General features: G+C 36.0%; 3 protein-coding genes across 3 annotated transcripts; all 3 read right to left on the minus strand.

The window, feature by feature from the left end:
• Positions 1-205: 205 nt before the first annotated feature.
• LOC123213598 lies at positions 206-688 on the minus strand. The gene has a single exon (XM_044633072.1). The coding sequence runs from the start codon at positions 686-688 to the stop codon at positions 206-208; it is 483 nt and encodes a 160-aa protein (XP_044489007.1).
• Positions 689-1,766: 1,078 nt separating this feature from the next.
• Positions 1,767-5,269, minus strand: LOC123214521 (LEAF RUST 10 DISEASE-RESISTANCE LOCUS RECEPTOR-LIKE PROTEIN KINASE-like 1.1). Its single transcript, XM_044634335.1, has 5 exons — positions 4,424-5,269; positions 3,901-3,924; positions 3,449-3,691; positions 2,355-3,176; positions 1,767-2,202 (listed from the first exon to the last, which is right to left on the minus strand). The coding sequence occupies exons 1-5, from the start codon at positions 5,130-5,132 to the stop codon at positions 2,096-2,098; spliced, it is 1,905 nt and encodes a 634-aa protein (XP_044490270.1). The 5' UTR covers positions 5,133-5,269; the 3' UTR covers positions 1,767-2,095.
• A 2,162-nt stretch (positions 5,270-7,431) lies between these two features.
• On the minus strand, positions 7,432-9,392 carry LOC123213601 (LEAF RUST 10 DISEASE-RESISTANCE LOCUS RECEPTOR-LIKE PROTEIN KINASE-like 1.1). Its single transcript, XM_044633074.1, has 5 exons — positions 9,290-9,392; positions 9,166-9,207; positions 8,945-8,980; positions 8,551-8,799; positions 7,432-8,434 (listed from the first exon to the last, which is right to left on the minus strand). The coding sequence occupies exons 1-5, from the start codon at positions 9,390-9,392 to the stop codon at positions 7,518-7,520; spliced, it is 1,347 nt and encodes a 448-aa protein (XP_044489009.1). The 3' UTR covers positions 7,432-7,517.
• Positions 9,393-19,429: the final 10,037 nt, after the last annotated feature.

Here is a 19,429-nt window from a genome sequence, read left to right on the forward strand (position 1 = left end):
ATTACTCTTAAAAGATGCTTTGGAAAAGAGAAAAATAATAAGTTTATAATGACCGAAAACCCTTCGAATAAACGTGGATTTTCAACATCATCATTATCAGGAACTTGATTTTATAGAAAAGATTCTGGTTAAAAATTCCAATTTAGGTTGTTAAAATATCAATAAAAAGCCATGAAAAAACAAAAACAAAAACAAAACAAATAAATTACTCAGGAATAGAAACAAGCTTAGGCTTCCAAGCTTTCCTGAGCAATCTATGTCTAAACCCAACCCAAACTGGTCTAGACATACCAGGTTCACCTCCCAAACCACCCTGCAACTTCTTCATTAACAAAATTTCACTCTTGTCTCTAACCTTCATATCATCATCATCATCATCAGCCTTGACATTACGAACGTTGTCATCTTCAAAAGAAGACAAAAACAGGTCCTTCAAAGTGTTGCTCTGACTCTTCTTCTTCTTCGTCTCATCCAAAACGTCATGTTCATGATCAACCAGGACAACAACTTCTTGTTGACTTGAAAGCAGTTTTTGCGAATAGCGGCTGGTGTTCTTGGTCAGTAACATCCGTAAGGTAGTCATCTTGCGCGGCAGTTGCACCAGTGGGCTTGTTCTGGAGCTCCCGGTGGGGCTCTGGACAACCCCACATGGCGTCGCCAGGATCTTGAACTTCTGCAAAGCTGCCATTATTGTTGGGGAGTTTTCAGGGAAAGCCTGAAGGGGGGCTGTGGAGTTTTAATGAGTTTGATGAAGATGAAGGGTTTATGAAGCGATTCAATTTGCTTGGAAAATAGAGAAAGGATCTAAATGGGATTTTTGTGGGGTGTTGAAAAGTTGGTGCATGCATTGAATGGAATTGGAAAAGGAGAGGAAAGAGACTGAGAATGGTGATACATTTGCCAATCAGTCTTCATTCTTGTCTTGGCGTTGGTGCATTGAAATTTCCACATTCACCTTCATTTGTTCAAAGAATCTAAGAAAAGAATAAGCAGAATTTCAGCAGTTTTCTTGATCGATTAGAAGTGTCAAATGGGCTATAATTCTGCCTCCCCCATGATTAAAGGCCCATTTGGGTCATGAATCCGCCAGCCCTGGACGGGAGTTGACATGCTCGCAGGTGGGCTATGCTCACGGATTCGATCCGCATCAAATTAAAACAAGTATTGATTCAAATTCAAAACCGTTAGGTTGACCTCAAGCTGGTGAACATTAACATTGAAGAGGGTGAACAATGAATAGTCACCAACATGTGAGCTAACTAGCGTCAATTGTAAACTGAGCTTGAGCACAACGAGCGAAAATTGTTTCAGCTAGAGTTTGGATCACCTGAGTCAAACAATAATTTGAGCTCAAACTTCTTGGATTGAATCCACCCCAAAATTTGGTTTCTATGGTGCAACAAATTTTGATCTAAAAAATTGTGCATGGTCTCCCAATTGTTGGACAATGTTTTTCTTTTTTTGTATTTGGTTTCTCTCATACTTTATGACAAATTCTGAATAAGACAAAGATTATTTAAAAAAGAAATATTATATATATCTACTTTAACTTAATGACATATTAATGTGTATTTATTTGTGTACTCAAAATAAATACATAAAATTTTATTATATTTAAAAATCATCAATTAGAATTTTGATAGAAACACTAGATAACCGCACCCAAAAACTAATAGTTAAAAATATAAAACCCAAAGTCAAATAAACCTTACATCAAAAACTGATATTTTTCAATGTAGATCCAAATCTCATATTTTATACTTGCATTCGTAACAAATTCCCTTATCATTCAAACTATTACCTCAACTCATAATTACAAGAACTTGTCACTTTGTGCTATACTGTCTATGACAATTCTCATCAAATTTGCAGAGAACATAGGTCCGGCTTTCAAATTACATGAGCCTTAAAAAAGTACAAGAAACAGCTCCACTTTATCTCATGTACATCACCTCTATAAGTGAAATGTTTACACACTTTCATCAATTAGTTGAGAGAGTTTTCAGTGCAGAGGATGTATATACAACCAATCAAAAGCAAATATTGGTTGATTGTACATCTATTGCACAGAAGTTTCAGCATGTAAGCAAAAAACTTAACCACTCACATTAGATGTAGTGTCACTACTGACCCAATTTGAGGTCTCAGAAATGGGTGAAGAAGGCACCTGGCTGTGCTTTAATAAGGCAAAATCATCACAATCTGGTGGCTCTATTGCACGGAAGTTTCAGCATGCAAGCAAAAAACTTAACCACTCACATTAGATGTAGTGCCACTACTGACCCTATTTGAGGTCTCAGAAATGGGTGAAGAAGACACCTGGCTGTGCTTTAATAAGGCAAAATCATCACAATCTGGTGGCTGCTGCACACTCTTCAAGTTGGAGTCTCCACTTTCAATTCTCTTAAGTTCCTCCAGGACCTCATCCATGGCGGGCCTCATTTCCTTATTCTGTTGCAAACACAGAAACGCCAATTCTGCAACTGAAGTGGTCATCCTTCTGACTTCCTCATCTGATTGATACCCAAGAGATGGATCAATTAGCTCCTCAGTTGCACAATTTTGAATCCTGTTCATGGCATAATTAGCCAAATTGACCTCATGTCTATGCCTGTTTATATCAACAGCAGGCATTGATGATATGAGCTCAATCAAAACAACTCCAAAGCTGTAAACATCGCTCTTCTCAGTTAGCTGGTAAAATTGATAATATTCAGGGTCAAGATAGCCCGGAGATCCTTGTGGAGTAGTTGAAACATGAGTAACATTATTGGGAAACCATCTTGAAAGCCCAAAATCTGCTACTTTTACACAGAAGTTGTTATCAAGAAGAATGTTATGAGTCTTAATATCGCGATGTATGATATCAGAGGCATGGAGATAGACCAATGCATTGGCAGTTTCAATGGCAATGTTCAAACGTATAGGCCAAGTAAGTGGACTAGGCTTCGCTTGGTTACCATGGAGATGATCAGCAACAGTTCCATTGCTAACATATTCATACACAAGGAACAGGCCCTGTGGACTGTCACGAGAAGTGCAGCCATAGAGGGAGACCAGATTTTTGTGGCGTAATCGAGTGAGGATCTCAATTTCATTCAGAAAATGCTGATGCTTTCTGTAGTTGTGCTCGTATAGGCGCTTGACAGCAACTTCCCGTTCATCACGAAGTTTTCCTGATTGACAAGGATCAAATAGGCCATTTAGCAACCAGTTAAGTTAGGCCTTATAGTTTTTCTTTGCAATTAGATACTGCATTCAGTTGTAACTGTAACATCAGATATTTACAATCGAAAATGCATCTTGATAGTTTAATAGTTCACAAATTATTTAAACAGTCTTGTCTTAGCATACCAAATAATATACGATTCTCAAACATATCCAATATTTCTCATATGATATTTGCCTATGGCTTTTACAGAAACATAAAAAAAGTTTATCTTCTTACCATAGTATACGGTTCCAAAGCCTCCATCTCCAATTTCATTCCTCTCACTGAAATTATTGGTTGCTTCTGCAAGTTCAGCGTAGGAGAAGATGGGGACCCCAAAGTAGGCACCACCTAGTTGCAGCTCTGAGTTTGAGGAAGGATTAGAAGAAGTGAATCCTGCTTTGAACCTTGCAAATTTTTGTTGAAAGAACCAAACTAACAGAACCACTATCAAGACAGTTGATGCTCCTATTCCAATACCTGAAGAGCAACGATAAAGCATTGCAAACTTTATGAGTAGCAAGTTCTCAGGAGGAAAACCACAGAGCACTACTCAAGTATTTTTCATCCAAGGTTGCAGAGATGCGTATGTATATGTGGCAGAAATACTTGAAATATTTTAGGAAAAAACATGTTTGCATAGGAATTATACATACTTACAAGAGGAAATTTGGTAAAAGAGAGATTACCTATTGCCAGCAATTTTTTTTTATCTGCAAAAATAGTTATAGAAGTGTTAGCCTAAAGAAAAATAAAAATTTAATATCATGCGAGTTTTTGATAGGAAAGTTCATTGGAGTTCATAAACTATTTAATCAGTTTTCTGTTATTATTTTAAGCGATATGAGATATTTATATATATCCAATAAATTTGCTATATAAATATGCATTTGCTTCAAGGTATTATGTTTGCTGTGTTTTATCGATATAAGATTTGTCTAGACATGTTACAGTTATCTCATAGAAATCAACATCTTCATTAAGGTTTGTCTAGGAGTGCTACATTTGCCATGTTTTGTCCAAGTGGGATCTAGGAACAGAAAAATTAAAACTTTAAAGGTCGTGACATTCTAAGTTACAGGCTCAGCTGAGGGGACTGGGGCTAATCAAAATCAAAGAAAGGAAGTCATTTTGTGCCATAATATTGAAGAATTAGCCTGCAACAACAACAAACCAACTTGTGAAAGTTTTAGCTCCTGTCATTTGCCATACCTGACCGAGCACCCGGACACTGAAATTCTCCATTGTTGTCAAATCGGCATGTGCCTCCTCTATGATGACATTTACGACATTCACTGGTTACAATCACTTGCAGTTGGAACCAACCGGTGAACAAATTCGAGAAGTGAAGAACCTTTTCATTCTTGTTGCTTTGGAAGAGAATCAGTGAGCAATCTTGCGGAGGGGCTGATGATCCACCAGGTTTTGTTCCACTGTAGTAGACAATTGAGTCTCTGGAGCCATCACAGAGAGAAGTAAAATTTACTCCGACGGTGTAAGGCTTTCCGGGACATCTGAAAAGGGTTTGATTTTTGGGATTCACTTCAAAAGAGAGAAAATTAGAGCTGGGAATGGTGAGATTTTGCAAGTAGTCAACACAGCTTTTGTTTCCCAATGGAGGGTTTCGAAATCCTCGGGGATGACTAAGACTAAGCGTATTATCCTTGGAGATGCTTAGAACTTGAAACTCTGGCCCATTTTTCTCCAGTTGAATCCTCTGAACTTGTTCTTTGCAGCCCTTCACTGTCAAAAATCCACACTTAGGGAAAGTTTCATTAGAGAAAGGGAAGCCTATTTGGTTGAGAATTCCACAGACGAACGATTGACATTTTGGGCTTGAGCCATTTTCTTCTTGAGCCAAAGAAAAAATTACCAGATGAAAGATAAAGAAGAAGAGCACAAGATGATACACACCAGACATTCTAAAAACTCAAGTAAATCAGAACTCTTTTAAAAAACAAAAAAAACTTTCAATGAATGCTTTTGCACTGCTCCATTTTTATTTCCATGTCGTTGCACTTGAATTATCATCTAAAACAGGCTGTTGACTTAGAAAGTAGACAGCCAAGACTTCTAGTCTTAAAAAGAAATGGAGAACTTTTGGACTGGTCCTCAATGACTGAAAAACTAAGAAATAGATATCACGTTCACATTATTTTGGGTACATAAATATTATATATTTATATGTATTATTATATAATTAAATAATTTTAAATTAAAATTATTTGATAATATATATATATATATATCTAAAATATATACACATAATATTACTCATATGTTTATCTTATATTATTTAGCTACAAAGCTACAACTATTATGGTAACAAAATTAATATTAATTAAGCAAAGTTGAAAAGATTATAACGAAGTTTCCGCCACATTTCTAACAAACTTCTTGTCAATTATCAACTGTCTAAAAAGGCTGATTTTGATTGGCGTACATCTTGGAGCAAGCGATGAGGGGTAGGTTCGAGCCAATCGAATCTAAATAAAGGTACACTTTGAATTTGCCTTAAATTCAAAGTGTTAGTTATGTTTCAACTCAAAGTAACATCGAAAAGGATAAAAGTCATCAGAAAAAAAAAAAAAAAATTGGAGAAAAAGTGTTTTAGTATAACATTGTTGGTGAGATGTCTAACTTGAGTTAAATTATAGAGTTAGAAATTTAATTTAAGTTCAACTTATTCGAATCAAATATGAATTTGAATCTGAACTAGTTTGAATCGAATTTATCTTTACTATAACTTTTTAGTATAATAGTTTAACTCACTATTAAGATATCATTATTTTTTTTAATAAATCAAAACATGTTTTGATAGTTTATGAAATATCTATATATTTTTAACATTTTTACAGTAATTTGTGGAAATGAAATATGTGGAGTGTTACGCCTACAAGTGATCAAGAAGGTGAAATGGGTATAATTTTTTAGTGTCATTTATGATGTTCATATTGTATTGAACCATTGAAGATTTTCAAAATTACAAAAAAAAAAAAACAATCCACTGGGTGGAAAAAAAGGAACGGATTTTGACTCGTCAAAGTTTAGGTTCTACTGTTGAAAAATATCCGCGGTGTATGAATATTAGAATAGCAAGTACTTGGTGTTACAAAGAAGTACAAGAAACCTATGAATAAAAAGCTTGTGCTTGAATCCAGAAATAAATACACAAATATTTCAAAGCAGAGGGGTTTCAGTTTGTTAAAAAATGATGACTCATATTCGAAAACGTATCAACTTAAAGTTTCGAAATAGATGAAATGAGCATTCCATAACAGGCGAATGAGTGTTATAGATAATGAAGTAGCAAAACAGAGTTGTTTCAAGCATGAAAGGGTCGTTTTAGGCATCATATGTCACGGCCCGACTGGTATGAGAGTGGTAGGGCACCATCATAGTGTAACCTGCACGCACGTAACAGTGCAGTCAAGCTTCCAATCCAGTTTCTAGCAAGAAAAAAGTATTAGTTTGGGTGTGTCTAGCCTACTTTCAGTAGCCAAACAATACAGTCAAATCCAAGTATTGAAGTGGCCCAATTTTTTAGTCCACTTGTAGAATGTGCCAACAGGTGGAGCCTACGTTGATTTGTCCATAAAAAGGTTGGGAGACATTCGCAAAAGCCTTAGATGGTTGACTGTTGGGAAGCAACATTTATCATGTAGTAAGCCCTTTAAGCCCATAAAAAGGACCATTGTACAACTAAATGAATCAAGCAAGCAATCAAGTAATACAAAATATTTTTCCAACAAAGTTTCACTCTCTCATAGTCTTTGTTTGATTTGTCTTTTGGTGTTCTTGATTGTGCTTCCGCCAATTTCATTTTGCAACAGTCTTTCCATAGTTTTTAAGCAGCTTTTGGGACAGGTTGCTGACTTAAAAACAGAGTTCCAGCTAGGTGCCGCATAGGTGCATCGTGGAGACAATCAGCCTGTGACACATATAGTGTACAATGATTGTCATAGAAATTTTACTGTTGCCTATTCCAGATGCTTTGTAGTCGTTCCAAGGAAGAATATGGATGTTCCAAGGAGGAACGAGGTTGTTCTGAGCATGACAATTTACATGAAACTCTCAGTTACATAATGTAACAAATTTAGACTTACTTATTCATAATTAATAAAAGAACGACCGCTTTATGGATGTAGATACATTGGCAAACCGCATAAATTTTTGTGTCTTTGATCGATTGTTTTTGTCAAAGATTTTCTCTTTATTCGGTTAAAGTCTCATTAAGATTAAATTCACAATACAATTATCCTCATGGTGGACAGCCTTCTACAGCTTAGAAAAGGCCAATAAACCATTAACTACTACGACTAGATGTAATTTCGCTGCTAACCCATTTTGATGTCACAGATGTTGATGACAGATTGACATTCTTCAACAAGGAAGCCACTTCACAATCTGGTGATGAAGCTGTATGCTGCACACTGCAACTTTGAATTCTCTTCAATTCCTCCAATACCGCATTCATGGAAGGTCTCATTTCCCTGTTCTGTTGCAGACATAGAAAGGCAAGCTCTGCAACTGAAGTTGTCATCCTTTTAACTTCTTCATCTGATTGAAATCCAAGACATGGGTCAATCAGCTCTTCAATTGCAGAATTCTGAATCCTGTTTACTGCTAAGTAAGCTAAATTAATCTCTTGTTTCTGCCTGTTCATATCAACAGGAGGCATTGATGAAATGAGCTCAATCAGGACAACTCCAAAGCTGTAAACATCACTCTTATCTGTTAACTGATAACATAAATGATACTCAGGATCGACATAGCCCGGACTTCCTTGTGGAGCTGTTGAGACATGAGTGACATCGGTTGGAAACAACCGCGAAAGCCCAAAATCTGCAACTTTTACACTGAAGTTGTTATCAAGTAGAATGTTGTTAGTCTTCATGTCCCTGTGTATGATATCAGAAGCATGGAGGTAAGCCAATGCGCTAGCTGTTTCTTTTGCGATGTTCATACGAATAGGCCATGGAAGTGAGCCAGGCTTCGCTCTTCCACCGCGAAGATGATCAGCAACGGTTCCATTAGGAATGAATTCATACACCAGGAGGAGACCCTGTGGACTGTGACGTGAAGTGCAGCCATAAAGAGACACAAGATTCTTGTGGCGCAATCGAGTGAGGATCTCAATTTCATTCATAAACTGCTCAAACTTTCTATTGTTGTGCTCATGAAAACGCTTCACTGCAACTTCTCTCCCGTCCTGAAGTTTCGCTGATTGCAAGAGATCAAATAGGCCATTTAACAACCATTCAGCTCTTCCTCTATTCTAATTTTTTCTTTCTTGCACACTAAAATTTAAAATAAACATTCATTGTTTAGCTTCTTACCATAATACACCCGTCCAAAGCCACCATCTCCAAGCTCTTTCTCATGACTAAAGTTATCAGTGGCTTCTGCAAGTTCTTTGTATGAAAAGAGCGGGACACCAAAACAGACACTACCTACTTCCAATTCTGATCTTGGGGGATCATTAGAAATGAGTCTTGAGTTGAAGCTTGCAGATATTTTTTTCTTGTGACGGTGGATGGACCAAATCAATACAACAATCAGGATGGCTAATCCTCCAATTCCGATACCTTATGAGCAAGATAAAGCATTGTAAATATTACGAGCGGTTACGCAATGTGAGGGAGAAATATTAGAAATGGTACAGAAGAAATATTCTGAAATAATATAATTCATATATTTATGACCTTTGATTTGGTTAAAGAAGTACATTACCTAGTCCCAAGGCTAGCTTCCACCATTGTTGTTTATCTGCAAAAATATTATGAGGCTCTGAGAATAAATAACAAACCCAACACAAAAATAAGCTAACACAAGAACACAAGATTTTACGTGGAAAAACCAAATCAGAAAAAACCACATTAGTCAGAGAAAATTTCGCTAAAACAGGAAAATGTAAACCAATTATACATCTTGTTGTGACATTCAAAAGTTACCTTTCTGAGTTCGTCCAAGTTCAGATGAGGAGGCGGCTGGGGCTAATCAAAATCAAAGTAAAGCATTAATTTTGAGACATGCGATTGAAGAATTAATCTCCATCACGAAATCAGTGTTGTGTACCTATTAAATCATTTGAACAATGAAATTTCTCTTTGTAAACTTGACATTTGCCTCCTCCGTCATGACACCGAACACATTCTTCAGTCACTTGAAGTTCAAACATAGGGGTGAATAAATTAAAGAAGGTAACACTGTTTTTAGTCCTCTTCATTCTGAACCAGATAGGAGAACAATTAGATGGGAGTTTTAGCGGGCCCTTCTCGTCGAAAATGGGGTGCTTGGAGTCATTGCAAGGCAGCGGGGGTCCAAATTTTGTGCCATCGGGACAATTGAACAGGCTTTGATTGATTTTAAAAAAGACTGAATAGGAGCTTCGCAGGGTCAAATTTTTGAAGAATTTATCGCAGCTTCTGCTGCTTCCCAAATGCTTGTCAAATTCTCGTCGACCTGAAGAATTTTCCCTGCGTGACCAATCTATTGGTTGATCGTGATGATAGAATCATGTATATGGTCTCTATCTAAGCATATATATATACTGAGTATGCAAGATAGAAACCAAAATTAAATTGCGGAATATTAAACACTAACCTCCAGCCATTGCTTGACGATTTGATGCAGAATAATCCTCTGGAAATTGTTGCAAACTTTCGTCTTCCAGGTGATTTCTTTTTCTCATAGAATGGTGTATGTTTTCAGTGTTGAAAAAGCTCACCCAGGGACCCTATTTATAGCCTGAAGAAGCATTCTACCATCAAGAATGCTACGCAAATTGTGGAGTTATGGCATGGGAGTTACAGACCATTACACCATGAAGAAGTAACTGCATGAAGCAGTTACCATTATCCCATGAAGAGGTAACTGCTGCAGTTACCATGCATGAAGCCATGAAGAAAGCAGTTACCATGCATGAAGCCATGAAGAAAGCAGTTACCATTATCCATGGAAGTAACTGCATGAAGCCATGAAGAAAAAACTAACATTCTCCCACTTGGTCTGTAACCCATCAATCCACATACTGAAGTAAAGAAATAAAATACATGAATCATGACGATAAGTCCTCTAAGAACGAGTATTATCTTCCATGTATCACGATGTATTCATTCCTCTATATCTTAATGAATAAACCTTATGTTTATTCTGGGTCCAAATTTGATTATTTTCTCAACCAAAATGTGCACATAAAATGAGAAAACTTAATCAATTGAAAAACTGAATAATTTTATTATAGAATATGTATATACATCAAATCACATGATGGAACCAACTCCCATCACTATTATAACATGAGACTAACTCCCATTCGCTCTACATGATCCTTAAAACTTTTTGGTGGCATGCCTTTTGTCAAAGGATCGGCAATTATCAATTCAGTGCTGACGTGTTCAATGACCACTTTATTTTCTTTTACACGTTCCTTAATGGCTAAATACTTAATGTCGATATGTTTACTTCGACTACTACTTTTATTATTTTTAGCCAAGAAAACAGCAGCTGAATTGTCACAATAAATTTTTACCGGCTTAGAAATAGAATCCACAATCCTAAGCCTAGATATGAAACTCTTCAACCATACACCATGTGATGTAGCCTCAAAACAAGAAACGAACTCAGCCTCCATGGTAGATGTAGCAATCAATGATTGCTTAGCACTCCTCCAAGATATGGCTCCATCGGCAAACAAGAAAATATATCCAGATGTTGATTTTCTTGAATCAACACAACCGGTAAAATCCGAATCGGAGTAACCAACTACCTCTAAATTATCAGTCCGTTTATATATAAGCATGTATTCTTTGGTCCCTTGAAGGTACCGCATCACTTTCTTTGCAGCTCTCCAGTGGTCTATACCTGGGTTACTCTGATATCTTCCTAACATCCCAATAGCAAATGCAATGTCAGGTCTTGTGCAAACCTGAGCATACATAAGGCTTCCAATAGCTGAAGCATAGGGAATGTTTTGCATTTGTTCCTTTTCAAGTTCATTTTTAGGGCATTGGTTCAAATTGAACTTATCACCCTTCACAATTGGTGCTATACTCGGTGAACAATCTTTCATCCGAAATCTCTCTAAAACTTTGTTGATATAGGTTTCTTGAGATAGACCTAGTATGCCTTGAGGTCTGTTCCTATGAATCTTAATGCCAATGACATAAGACGCCTCACCCATATCTTTCATATCAAAGTTTTTAGAGAGAAATTGTTTTACCTCATAAAGCAATCCTTTATCATTGGTTGCAAGTAATATATCATCCACATATAGAACAAGGAAACAAATTTTGCTCCCACTGACCTTCTGGTATATACATTGATCCATGATATTCTCTTCAAAACCGAATGAAGAGATAACCTCATGGAATTTCAAATACCATTGACGGGATGCTTGTTTCAATCCATATATGGACTTCCTAAGCTTGCACACCAATTGCTCACCATGACTAGAGGAGAATCCTTCAAGTTGTTTCATATATACCTCTTCCTCTAAATCTCCATTGAGGAATGCCGTTTTCACATCCATTTGATGCAGTTCTAAGTCAAAATGGGCTACTAATGCCATTATAATACGAAAAGAATCTTTCTTAGATACAGGAGAAAAGGTCTCTGTATAATCGATTCCCTCTTTTTGAGTGAAACCCTTAGCAACAAGTCTTGTTTTATATCTCTCGATGTTACCTAATGAGTCTTTCTTTGTTTTATAGACCCATTTACACCCAATGGCCTTTGCCCCATTAGGTAACTTGACAATATCCCAAACTCCATTACTCTTCATAGATTTCATCTCATCTTTCATTGCATTGTACCATAAAATAGATTTACTGCAATCCATTGCTTGTAAAAACGTAACAGGATCATCTTCGGCTCCTAAATTATGGTCAATTTCTTGTAAATATACTATATAATCACTAGAAATAGCTGATTTCTTCATTCTAGTTGATCTTCTTAATATTGTAACACTATCCTCTTGTGGAGTAGAGTGTACAACTGGAGGTTCAACAATATCTGACGGTTGTTGAACAGTTTGATCTACTAGAGTATTATCAGCAACTTGTGGAACTTCATTGATTGGTTGTTCAACATCCATTTGAACTTGAGGGGTGTTGTAAATAACAACCAATCTATTACTCGAAATGGGTGGTTGAGTACCTGAATGATCTTTCTCAAAAATTAAATCCTGAGATTAATCGCTCCCACTGATTAAGTCATTTTCAAGAAATTTTGCATTTCGAGATTCCACTATTCTAGTGCTATGTGATGGACAATAAAATCTATAACCCTTAGACTTTTCGGCATATCCAATGAAATAACCACTTATAGTCCTTGGGTCTAATTTCTTTTCATGTGGATTATAAACTCTTACTTCAGACGGGCATCCCCAAACGCGTATATGTCGCAAACTCGGTTTCCAACCTTTAAATAACTCAAATGGTGTTTTAGAAACAGCCTTGGTTGGAACTCGATTCAATATATACACTGCCGTTTTAAGAGCTTCCACCCACAGTGATTTAGGAAGATTGGAGTTGCTAAGCATACTCCGCACCATGTCCAATAGAGTTCGGTTTCTTCTTTCTGCTATACCATTTTGGTCCGGAGAACCAGGCATAGTGTATTGGGCAACAATCCCATTTTCTTCAAGAAACCTTGCAAATGGACCAGGTGCTTGTCCATCATGAGTGTATTTACCATAATATTCTCCACCTCTATCTGATCTCACGATTTTAATTTGTTTTCCAGATTGTTTCTCTACTTCTGCCTTGAAAACCTTAAAGGCATCTAATGCTTCATTCTTGTTATGAAGCATATAGAGATACATGTATCGTGAATAATCATCAATAAATGAGATGAAGTATTTTTGACCATAAGCGTCCATATCAGGACAATAAATATCTGTATGTATGATTTCTAATATGTCTGAACTCCTTTTGGCACCTTTCTTTGACTTGTTGGTTTGTTTTCCCTTTATACAATCCACACAAGTATCAAAGTCAGTAAAATCTAGAGTATCTAGTACTCCATCATTCACTAACCTTTTAATTCTTTCTATGGAGATATGTCCCAATCTCCGATGCCACAATATAGAGGAATTTTCATTCATAACACTTTTTTTAATACCAACATTATCTTGAACATGCATCAAATTAAATGAAACATTATTTTGTAAATGAATTCGAAACAAACCATCAGACAATGTACCATTTCCCACATCTGCAGATTTATAAATCAAACTAAATGCAGTTTCATTAAATGTAAAGGAAAATCTAAAGGGTACAAGTCTTGAAACATAAATCAAGTTTCTAGAGAAACTTGGAATATAAAAGGTTCGTTCTAAATCCAAAACAAAACCAGAATCTAAAACTAATATGCACGTTCCGACCGCTTCCACATGTGAACGCATCTTATTTCCTGAATAGATGCTTTGTTCACTGGCCATCGGCTTCCTTTGGTTTAGAAAGCCCTACAAGGTATTTGAAACATGGATTGTAGAACCAGAATCAATCCACCAAGTGTTATGACAAGCATCAACCATATTAGATTCATAACATACAAGTGAGATTGGATTACCTTTCTTTTCAAGCCAAGCTTTAAACTTAATGCAATCATTTTTGACATGTCCTTTCTTTTTACAGAAAAAACATTTGGATTCCTTCTTAAATTCGGGCTGATTGAATATTTTATCCTTTCCCTTATACTTAGCTTGTTTTTTTTTTTTTTTTGTCTTCTTCCCTTGTGTAACCATATGTGCACTTTCATTCCTTTCAATCAACAACCTTCCTTCCTCTTGAACACACATGGTCAGAAGTTCATTGATTGACCATTTTTCCTTATGTGTGTTATAAGAGATTTTGAAAGGTCCGTATTGTTGTGGAAGAGAATTTAGAATGAAATGCACCAGGAAAGATTCAGACATCTCAATCTCAAGAGCCTTAAGTTGAGCCGCAAGATCCCTCATTTGCATGATGTGCTCACGCACACCTTTAACACTAGTGAGCTTCATTGATGTAAACTTTGTTATTAGAGTGCTGGCAAGTGCTTTATCTGAAGACTCAAACTGTTCATCAATAGCCTTCAGTAATTGCCTGACATTATTACACTCAGGGATTGAACCACGAATACTAGCAGATATGCGTGTCCTGATGAACATCATACTCAAGCGATTAGATCGCTCCCAACGTTCATACAGGGCAATTTCATTATGAGTGCTAGTTTCTGTAGCTGTAGGTGGTTCATCCTTCCTAATAGCATAATCAATGTCCATACACCCTAATTGGAGAAGAATTCTCTCCTTCCAAATTTCATAATTGTCACCACTCAAAATAGGAACATCACATACATTATCAGAGAAATTCACAGGTTGAATAACTGCAAATAAATATTAACATACACGCTTAAGTCACTAAATTTGAAGCTATCAAAATTAATATCATGTTCTACCAATGTATAAACATGCTTTAAATATATAAACCATATAACATAAAAACTGCCTGTGGGCTAAGTTTTTAATTTAAATAGGTTTATCTACAAATATATAAACCGTATGATAAAACTATCAAATTATATTCCTTTTCTTAATTCCTGTGGGTAGATTAAGAAAAATAATTTGTTATTTCATCCTAATTAATCACATAAATATAATAAAAATTCCTGTGGGATAAGATTTATCATACTTACATAATTAATTACAATTGATGTCATATAACTAAATGTGATCTCAGGATACTTAATGTATAACTTTGATATAATCAAAGATGCTGTGGCTACTCTATGATCAATCAAATATTATACTAATCACATGACATTTAATTTTATGCATATAATCCTTAAGAAATTTTAAAGTATAATTTCATTTAAACCAAAATTATGCATAAAAATTAATCATATAAATAATATTAAATTATTTAATAAACACTAAAAATTGGATAAATGAAACTTAAACTATCCAATTAATAATAATAATTTTGGTAATTACATGTTATAAAATATATTTTATTAAGGCCAAAAATATATTCAAACTGAACCCTAACAAAATTATTATTCATGAAAACTAAACCTAAAGCATATAACAATGTACGATGTCCCAAATTTTCAACGAAAATGAAATTGGCTGAGCGGCAAGTGTCTCACTCAGAACCTTGTGCCTTGTGGCCTGGGTTCAAAACATGAAACTGAAAGAAAATTTTACATTTTAATAAAGTAGATGAACGACATGTCATCCGCTGGAGATGAATGCAAATGACATGTCGGCTGGCAGTGCATAACAAAAGAGACAGAAGTGATGCGTATGACATGTCGTCTTTAGAAACCAAAAGCAAACGACATGTCATCTGAAGATCGTCCCTGACCTCTAGCCGGGTCAAGATTCGGGTCGACAGACCTGTATACATTTTGCACTCTAAATCAGCCTACAAAACTCTGATTTTGACGTTCCATATATCAAAATTCTCAGTTTTTGATGTAGAATTCATCTAAATAAAAATTGTATTCAAAAAATGCCAACAGCCAACTTTCTCTCTCTAAAGAAATTCGGGATTTCATAAAATTATGCATGTTTAACACATCAAAGCAAGGCAGAGGCATAAAAAAGCTCTGATACCAAATGATAGAATCATGTATATGGTCTCTATCTAAGCATATATATATACTGAGTATGCAAGATAGAAACCAAAATTAAATTGCGGAATATTAAACACTAACCTCCAGCCATTGCTTGACGATTTGATGCAGAATAATCCTCTGGAAATTGTTGTAAACTTTCGTCTTCCAGGTGATTTCTTTTTCTCATAGAATGGTGTATGTTTTCAGTGTTGAAAAAGCTCACCCAGGGACCCTATTTATAGCCTGAAGAAGCATTCTACCATCAAGAATGCTACGCAAATTGTGGAGTTATGGCATGGGAGTTACAGACCATTACACCATGAAGAAGTAACTGCATGAAGCAGTTACCATTATCCCATGAAGAGGTAACTGCTGCAGTTACCATGCATGAAGCCATGAAGAAAGCAGTTACCATGCATGAAGCCATGAAGAAAGCAGTTACCATTATCCATGGAAGTAACTGCATGAAGCCATGAAGAAAAAACTAACACGTGAAGCCCAAACTTATAATCCTGAGAGATGTGATCAACATAAAGCCTTGGCCAATCTTTTCCCAATTGAATACTAGGAGACTTACGAGTAGTAAACTGTTCAGTGCAGTTATCTAGTCTCAAGAATCCACATTCAGGATACGTTTCATTGGAAAAGGGGAAGCTTACAAGGCCAAGCATTCCACATTGAAAAGGTTGACATTTTGGGCTGAAGCCCTTTTCTTCTTGAGCCAAAGAACCAAGTAAAAGATGAGAGACAAAGAAAAATACAAGATAAGAGACATCAGACATTCTAAAAACCGAACTCGAACTGGCAACAGATTTAGAAAACATCATAACAATGAAGGACTCGTGTTGGGTTCTGTATGTGTATTTCTGATGCTGCAGTTTTCCTTCAGTTCCATTTTTTAAACCTCTACACCACGCAGTTGACGTGGAAATATTTGGATGGTGAAGACTAGCACATGTAGCAAGTTATGGCAGTTTCTAAATCATGAATGTTCAGTGATGAGACAACTTCTGGACGGGTTTGCCAGTGACTGGAAACCAATAAACAGATCTTCTCTATTACCAAGAGATAATTATTTAACTTAGATTGATAAGCTGAGACTCAAATACTGCTCAAAAACAATTTCATTTTGATTCAATCCGAATTAGTTTGAACTCAAATGTTCCATAGGCTAGAATTGAGTCCTAATTTTAACTACGTTCTAGTCAATTATTTACTGACTTAAGGGGCGGTTGCTCATTGGCTATAACCGGAATATATCTACAAATTGTGAACACTAGAATTCAAGTTCAGAGCCTTAAAGTTACATTGAGAGCCTCAACTTGTTTACAGACTTTCTAATTAAGCATGATTTGAGGAAACAGACGCTTGTATGAAACCCAAAAGTAAATAAATCTGTAGATGAAAAACGTTGACATGAAACTCAATGGTTAGAAAACAATTACAGGCAGATTGTGGATCTGGCTGTTTGTAGTGGAAATGTAACATCTTATTAATTTTGCAACTTAAAACGCGTTTTGATAACTTAGAATGTGGGATGCCTATATAAACAGTATACTAATATCTCTCGTGCTTTGCTAAAGTAGGATTTGTCTTAGTACAATAAGAAAACCTTAAGAGCTGATGCTAAATGTAGTGTGACCACTAGTTTGATGTCACAGATGGAGGTGACAGCCTGATATTCTTCAAAAAGGAAGCCTCATCACAATCTGGAGATGAAGCTGTAAGTTGCATACTCTTTAACTCATTGTCATTGTCTAGATTCTTCAGCTTTCATTGCCCTATAACTTCATCCATGGAATGTCTCATTTCCTTGATTTGCTGCAAACATTGGAAGGCAAGCTCTGCAACTGAAGTTGCCATCCTTCTAACTTCTTCATATGATTGAAATCCAAGATATGAGTCAATCAACTCTTCAATTGCACTATTCTAACTCCTATCTATGGTTAACTGATAATTGTACTCATCTTTCTCATGGACTTGTGTGCGCATCACTGATTTTTGTGTCAACATTTTAAGTTGTTTCTTTATTTCGTATGGCAACTACCCATCTCATTTAGCTGGGCAAAGTCACATGATTATTCATACATTTACAGCTCGTACTGCGTTTTTCGTTCTTTCTCTTTGCAGATTAACTTCATGATTCTACTCATTGATAGAGCGTTTGCTTTGTATGTATAATTTCAAATCTGTAATTGGCAGTTGATTATTTGTTTTAGTGATTTGATTTGAGTTGGACCTGATCACATAGATGCAGACTAAGAGGAATCTTAGCTACACTATATAAAAATCATATTGCTATTTTTAATTTCTGTTTTTATTTTTTTCTGCCGTGAGTGTTCAATTGGAAGTAAAGTGAGTGACATATTTACTATTCTTCAATCAAGCGAATTAATCAAACATGTTTCACAACTTCCAAATTTTATCATTCTGCATTTTCCATTATCGTTTAACTTGTTCACGACACAATTGACTTGGAATTTTGTTGGTGAGAACCATCACAAACAGAAAGTTGGGACAGTTTCTAAATCACAGTTGTCCAGTGATGGGAAAACGTTTGGACTGGAAAAATAAGAAAAAAATTATTACAAAGAGCAGTTGTTCAACTTGGACATTAAATTGCCACCATTTTAACTAACTTCTGGACAAGTATTGACTGACTTAGGTCGGTTGGTCATTGGCTTGCATAATTGGAATTTTGGAACATGTGATAAGGACGGTGAAAAGGATTTCATTTAATGCCAGAAGCATCTTTTTTAGTGTCATTTTTCTGTTATAAATGAAAAGGTTTACAGGAAGTGCAGGGAAAAGAACATATTTTGATTTTTCAGAAGGACATGCGTAGTGTCTCCGTCAAAATATTGTTTAGATTCTTTGGCTTGCACTTCCCACTTTCAATTCCAGCAAATTCCACCAACACCACTTCCATGGAAGGTCTAATATCCTTGTTCTGATGCAAACATAAAACGTAGGACTGGACTCGAACCGAGCCCATTTGAGCTTGAGCTTAGCTCGAACAAGCCTAAACGAGCCAGCCCTATATGAGCTCTATTGAGCTCGAGCTATTCATGTAACATCCCTCCCTAGAAGTACTACCCATCGAAGGAGAAATGTTACGAATTAATATTCGTAGCATCTATTTTTTTTCTTATTTAAAAATACTTTAAAATAAATGCATCATTAAAAGTGTTTAGAAAGTATTCCAAGAAAACTGAAAATCTGGAAGCGAACAAAAGATGTATATACTCATATGAAAGCATCTGAAAACAAAGAGTAATCATATGCAACTGTATCATAATCTCAAAACGTCAAAAATCGATAAAAACATGCCACTGTATGCATGTAATATAAACCAGAGATAACCTGCTCCAGCCGGATCTACCTATGCTGACCTGACCCTGCCTCGCAGCTATCTCGATCACCTGTACCTGCAATCAGGAAAGAAAAGGGAGTGAGTGATAAGAACACTCAGTAAGTGGAAAAATTAAGTAAACTATCTTTTTTTCCTGTTCTAACTCACTTTTGGGACTCAACCCCACATCCTAACCTCTATAAGAGATTGAGGGGGTAATTTAGTTCACTCTTTACTATTTGGGTCATACTTCGTCCCAT

This window comes from Mangifera indica, chromosome 4 (genome assembly GCF_011075055.1).
Source record: "Mangifera indica cultivar Alphonso chromosome 4, CATAS_Mindica_2.1, whole genome shotgun sequence".
NCBI classification, from domain to species: Eukaryota; Viridiplantae; Streptophyta; class Magnoliopsida; order Sapindales; family Anacardiaceae; genus Mangifera; species Mangifera indica.